This window comes from Littorina saxatilis, linkage group LG12, assembly GCF_037325665.1.
Source record: "Littorina saxatilis isolate snail1 linkage group LG12, US_GU_Lsax_2.0, whole genome shotgun sequence".
Taxonomy (NCBI): domain Eukaryota; kingdom Metazoa; phylum Mollusca; class Gastropoda; order Littorinimorpha; family Littorinidae; genus Littorina; species Littorina saxatilis.
In genome coordinates, this window is record NC_090256.1 from 15875147 (window position 1) to 15882237 (window position 7091).

The window sequence follows — 7091 nt, forward strand, 5'->3', positions numbered from 1 at the left end:
TTCCTTTGTTAAAAAGCAGTCTTGACTTTAGAGGTAAGATCCCTAAATGTATGTAGTCTAACTCTGTGAGGGTAGTGTGCTTATGAAAATGATTGTGTTCCTGAGTTTAAAAGCATGGTGGAAGAGAGAGAGAGAGAGAGAGAGAGAGAGAGAGAGAGAGAGAGAGAGAGACACAGAGAGAGACACAGAGAGACAGACAGACAGACAGAGAGAGACAGAGATAGAGAGAAAGACCAAGACAGACAGAGAGACTGAGAGAGAGAAGGACAGCGGACAGACAGACAGATGGACACACAGACACACAGACAGGCAGACAGAACTGAAAAAGAGAGAGGGGGGAGAAAAAGATAGAGAGTGACAGAGAGAGACACACAGTAACACAGACAAACACACCAACACACACTGAGACAAGCTGTGGACAGGCAGGCACTGAGACAGAGTCAGAGAGAAACAGACAGAGACATACACAGGGAGAGATGAAGGAGGAAGAGAGGGGGTTGCAGAAAAGGGCATCATATCCCTAATTAGCCGACCCCTTTCAGGTGTGAAATCAATATCCGAGCTATGATGCAGAAGATTTGTTCTGTCCCGTGCCCTGTGAGGCCACAGCCTGCCCCTACACCAAGCTGGGATCCATCGCTTCGTTGCGTGTGTCCCTGCACCCACACGCTCGGCAATTCCCCCAAGACCGCACAGAGAGAGAGAGGGGGGGGAGAGAGAGGGGGGGGAGAGAGAGAGACTGAGACTTAGAGAGAGAGAGAGAGAGAGAGAGAGAGAAAGAAGTCTGAAGTCTGAATGTTTTAATGAGTAGGCCTTGGGCCCTTTTCATGGCGATGAGCACATCTCAAGCACCAGCATACAAATGCACATAGTAAACAAAAACAAGAACATCCTACTCAATATATATAATGAGAGAGAGAGAGAGAGAGAGAGAGAGAGAGAGAGAGAGAGAGAGAGAGAGAGAGAGAGAGAGAGAGAGAGAGAGAGAGAAGGTGATAGAGAAAGACACAAAGAGAGATTTCAATTGAATTGAATAGAATTGACCTTTATTTTTTTAGGGTGACAGAATAAGCAATGCACACACACACACACACACACACACACACACACACACACACACACACACACACACAGAAATCCAGTGTCACAAACGCCTTGAGCAGCGTTCACTTCTTCTTCAAAAGCATTTAGTGTTCTTCGACAAGGGAATGGAATAATGTCATCCCAGCAAATGAGGCCTACACTGTAAACACTACTTGACCCCACTGTCACACTTAGCGTTCGGCGCGGGTTGTAAAAACAAACACAACTTGCAACTATTTATGAACACATCGCATTACCAAAGGCACCATTCGGACTATGACCTCAAGAAGGTCATCGGCGAAAGGTCACCTTCTCAATGACGATGTAATGCATTCACGACTTTGTCACTATGTCGCTCAGTTTTTGCTCGCGGCACTGAAATAGAGAGGATCATAATTTTGTAGTGACATTTAAAGAGGTGTGACAATTACCACGCCGGGGGAAGCGGTACGCCACAAAAACCGCCGTGTGGTACGGCAGCATTCTGCAGTCCGGTAGTCCTTTGTTTTTTACTACCTATTTTAGTCATGTTTTTATTACTTAGTTAGTGGAAGAATCTTTTGTAATGTATGTTTGATGGTGTATGCTTTTAATTGAGCGTTGTTGACTATGAATGTAGATGTAAATGCTTGTATAACTGTGTTTTAATTTTAAATGTGTCAAGCGCAAAGAGCATAATTGTAAAGTTATGATGTTGCGCTATATAAATGCTCATTTATTATTATTATTATTATTATTATTATTATTATTATTATTATTATTATTATTATTATTATTATTATTATCAACTAGATTTCGAGCTCGAAAGGCGTGTATATCCCAAACAAATAATTATTGCGTCGTAGTTATCAAAGCCAGCAACGTTTTTTGGGCTCAGCGGATTCATAATTGCATGAGGATTAACATGTTATCGATTTAATTTTGGAGGCTTCAGTTTTCGATTTGTGACAGCGTCGTCTTTGTTGATATTGTTTGATTTTGGGACTTTTTCAAAAATGGTGAAGATTACAAGAGGCTCGAAGCAACAAGGGTAATTCGATCAGGTAGTGTGATGTATTATAACTAAAATGCATCATTAGTAGTGTCCCAATATGCAAGTGTGTTTGTGTCGTCGGCTAAAGAAAAGAGCATGTGTATGTTTTAGGTACGCGTCGCTGTGCTAGCCGTGTACGGCCGCCAACAGTGCACCGATACCACTGTTGGCGGTCGTACACTGCTAGCACAGTGACGCGTACCTAAACATTACACATGCTCGATAATTACGACGCAGTAATTATTTGTTTGTACGATACACGCCTTCCGAGTTGGAAACCTGGTTGACTACCGGACTGCAGAATGCTGCCGTACCACACAGCGATTGTTCTGGCGTACCACCTCCCCCAGCGTGATTACTCCAGTTTGGAAAGACACTTGTCCCACGAGTCAGTTGAATACTGATCCTGCAGATCTGCGACCACATGCACAATGCACGCTGGTTTGGTGAACAAATAAATCGAAGTCTCTGTATATCCGCAGCTTATCGAAAGGAATAAAATAAGACTAGCAGTAACCCGTGCACAGCTCGGGACATCCGAGAAAATCAAGATCAAAATATATAACTTACATTACTACTAAATGTATAGTTTTCAACAATTCTTGTCAACAATGACGCAGAAGCATACACAAGGTCTTCATTTTCCTTACAATTGCCGAAAAGTAGGGGAAGGGCTCCTAATATGGACCACTTTTTGTTTCATGCTGATAACTAGCTTGTTTTCTTGCAAAGAAGTTTCATTTTGTGTTTGGTAGTCCTTCTCTCTTAAGTTAACCGTTAGGTCAAATTAGAGTGAAATAGCTTTGATAGATATTCAGCAAAAATTAAATACAGAAACAATCACAAATGGTCCATCCTGGGCGCCTAATATGGACCGGTGAAGCGGCCTTCACGATTCCCTGTAAAACGCCCCCATACTTCAAAATAACATGATACAACTTAGTGTACAAGTCAGACTAATCAAAATATGCTTTAGATTTATCTGTTTCGGGTTGATGAGAGCATTATTTGAAGCACACCAGGAAACTAAAGAAGCTTATCAAAAACAGAGTGAAAATAAGTGAAATTGTCAACTTCCACGAAAAGAAGACTTTTTGTTGTAATTTTTTTAAATCTCGAGGGCTAGTTATAGGTTATTTCCAGCAAGCTTCCTAATGAATTAATGAAAATAGCCTTTAGCTTTTATTTTCTTCGATTTGTTGAAGGTGGTCCATATTAGGGGACTCGCACACACTTTGAGATTTGGCTATTATTTTTTGTTTGCAGTAGAAACTCGGGGTCAACACGGCTAAAATGTAACAAATTCAGTCGTAGCTGTCATATATAGTAGTTTTTGTGCGATAAAAGCTTTGGCTGTGGACAGAAACGAGTCCGTTTTAGGCGGCAAATTTAGAGTGAACGCTGTCAAAAGTGAAAAAAAGGGAAAAAGCCTAACGGTTTTGAGATTTGTGTTTCTGCAACTGTTTTGACATGTGCAAGTTATCCAGAGAGGGTGAGTACAGCGAATAAAACTTTTTTGAGCGCTCTAGCGCCGTTAGTTTGTCAGAACAAGAGGTGGTCCATAATTATTAGGAGCCGGTCCATATTAGGAGCCCTTCCCCTACACATTTTTCTGTCTACAGCAATTTGAACAAGACAAAAAATATGTACATTGTCATTTTCGTATTTCATGCATCAGCATTTCACACACCTGATTTGCTTCTTCACACACACAAGGCATGTGTTGACATGACGGGAGCCGGCGGCAACTTTTTCCGGACAGTACGGAAACAGTTTTTCACCAATAACTTTTTTGTTCGAATTTTTTCGAAACTCCAACCTAGCGGAATGGCTAAGGTGGCACAATACGTGTCTAGTTTCCGAAGGGCGAGTCAATCGGCCCGGCGCCTTCTGGGCAAACCTGCAAACACACATACCGACACACACACACACACACACACACACACACACACACACACACACACACACACACACACACTCACAGGGGCGGATCACTTCATTTCTAGGGGGAGGGGGGGTCCACATTTCTTTTTGGGACAATTTTACGACGCGAAGCGTTTAGTTGAGTGGTCCGGGGGCATGCTCCCCCGAAAAATGTTGATAAAAAACATGGAACATGGAGCAATCTGGTGCACTCAGAGCCAAGAAACTTCCCCTAATACACCTTCCAAAAAGCAAATTTGAAGGCACAGTGCAGCTCACAGCCTTCGTTTTGCGTTTTTGTTGCAGCTGAGTGCATTTACAGTTCAAAAATCCTCCTATGGCAGTAAAACAAACCCAAAACTACCCAACGACGACATCTGTGAAGCTCGACAGTTTCTTGTTCACGCGAGTGCATAAATTAACCTAGTTATTACTCGTGGTGTTTGGTCTGAGTTCGATTCAACTGAGTGATTTAGACAAACTCATGATGATGTCTGACACAGTTTGCTAATGACGTGTCTTTTTGTGCATGATGTGGTGATCTACCTGATCTAAGTTTAGATCCAAAAATAGGTCAAGACCAGCCGGGTCCGAGTACGAAATTAATTCGTAAAAAAATCGCAGTTCTTGACTCTGTGGGTGCAAGTCAATGATACTTGGTAGTTCTTCTAACGGATAGCTGCCTGAGATATGACTAAAAGCCCCAGGGGCTCCGTGCACCTGGATTTGACAAGTTCAGTACCTTTAAGAAGACAAATTTGGATCAAAACAAGGACAATTGATCGATCTGGTGCAAACTGAGCCAACAAATAACCCAACTACTTTCCAAAACTGTCACTTTGAAGACTCCGGCTCCTAGGGGGGTTCCGAGGGCATGCCCCCCCTCCCGTGAAAATGTTGATACAAATCAAGGAAAATTGAGCAATCTGATGCAATGTGAGCCATCAATTTTTCTTTATTCTCAATTTTATTTCATTTTTTAGGCTGGATCCGCCCCTGACTCACACACACACTCACACACCCACACACAGAGGAGGTGATTCAACTATTGTGCGAGTACGTCGAGCGAGGTAAGATAATCCAGGGGAAATAACCTTATTTTACATGTGCAAGACGTACAGCGATTTTCCTCTTCATGATTACTCCCCTTGGAGCATTTCTGCAGTTTTCTCTTTTTACATTTTAGTCAAGTTTTGACTAAATGTTTTAACATAGAGGGGGGAATCGAGACGAGGGTCGTGGTGTGTGTGCGTGTGTGTGTGTGTGTGTGTGTGTGTGTGTGTGTGTGTGTGTGTGTGTGTGTGTGTGTCTGTGTGTTTGTGTAAAAACAAGCTCTGAACTGAAATTAAAATTAGAAAAATTATGATTAAAATTAAATCAGTTTCCGAAATCGATTTAAAAACAATTTCATCTTATTCCTTGTCAGTTCTTGATTCCAAAAACATATAGATATGATATGTTTGGATTAAAAACACGTTCAGAGAGGTAACAAGTCGCGTAAGGCGAAAATACAATATTTAGTCAAGTAGCTGTCGAACTCACAGAATGAAACTGACTCGTAGCATCGTCAGTCCACCGCTCATGGCAAAGGCAGTGAAATTGACAAGAAGAGCGGGGTAGTAGTTGCGCTAAGAAGGATAGCACGCTTTTCTGTACCTCTCTTTGTTTTAACTTTCTGAGCGTGTTTTTAATCCAAACATATCATATCCATATATTTTTGGAATCAGGAACCGACAAGGAATAAGATGAAAGTGTTTTTAAATTGATTTCGAAAAAAAAAAATTGATAATAATTTTTATATATTTAATTTTCAGAGCTTGTTTTTAATCCGAATATAACATATTTATATGTTTTTGGAATCAGCAAATGATGGAGAATAAGATAAACGTAAATTTGGATCGTTTTATAAATTTTTATTTTTTTTTACAATTTTCAGATTTTTAATGACCAAAGTCATTAATTAATTTTTTAGCCACCAAGCTGAAATGCAATACCGAACCCCGGGCTTCGTCGAAGATTACTTGACCAAAATTTCAACCAATTTGGTTCAACTTCAAAGCAGAAGTTGTTGCCCTCCATACAGCTGCAGACTTCCTCACCTCTCTTGAAGAAACCCCACCCAAGGTTGTCTTCCTCTCTGACTGCCTGTCCGCACTACAAGTCCTCACAACCCCTGCAGAACACCTCGTGGAAGAGCTGAAGAAGTCCCTGAACGACTTGTCCCAGAAAGCCTCCGTAGTTCTGCAGTGGATTCCAGCGCACTGCGGCATCGCTGGAAATGAGAAGGCGGATGGTCTGGCCAAAGATGCAGGAAGACAGGAACAACCAGAAACCAGCCTGTCCTTCCGAGAGACCAAAACCCTCATCAAGCATCGCTGGAAGACAGCATTCAAAGAAAGAAACGGAGGCTACAAGCCAGACCAAGACCCCATCCACCGCCTCAGCCGTGCAGAGCAGACTGCCATCTTCCGGCTGCGTACAGGGCACTGCGGCTTTAAAGCGCACCTGAAAAGGATCGGCGTAGCAGAGTCGGCATTGTGCGATTGTGGGGCGGCCGACCAGACAGTAGAACATGTATTGAATACATGCACAAACTTCACTCTGCTGCGGAACCAGATCTGGCCAGAAGGAGCTACACTGGAGACCAAGCTCTGGGGAACGTCAGAAGACCTGAAAGCGACGTTCCAGTTCACGACAGCAGCGGAACTACGACCCTAGACACAACCGTCGAACGCAGAAGAAGAAGAAGAAGGTTGAAAAATGAGAGCGTGACAGTGCCGCCTCAACTTTCACGAAAAGCCGGATATGACGTCATCCGAGTCATTTATCAAAAAAATGAAAAAAATGTTCGGGGATTTCATACCCAGGAACTCTCATGTCAAATTTCATAAAGATCGGTCCAGTAGTTTAGTCTGAATCGCTCTACACACACACACACAGAGACACACACACACACGCACATACACCACGACCCTCGTTTCGATTCCCCCTCGATGTTAAAATATTTAGTCAAAACTTGACTAAATATAAAAAGAATAGAGATATAGAAAAG

The 7091-nt window shown here is 42.3% G+C and overlaps 1 protein-coding gene across 1 annotated transcript; it reads left to right on the forward strand.

The window, feature by feature from the left end:
- Nucleotides 1–4232: 4232 nt before the first annotated feature.
- LOC138983032 (uncharacterized) lies at nucleotides 4233–6757 on the forward strand. Its single transcript, XM_070356433.1, has 2 exons — nucleotides 4233–4245; nucleotides 6123–6757. Exons 1-2 carry the CDS (start codon nucleotides 4233–4235, stop codon nucleotides 6755–6757), a joined length of 648 nt encoding a protein of 215 aa, XP_070212534.1.
- The last annotated feature ends 334 nt before the right edge of the window (nucleotides 6758–7091 follow it).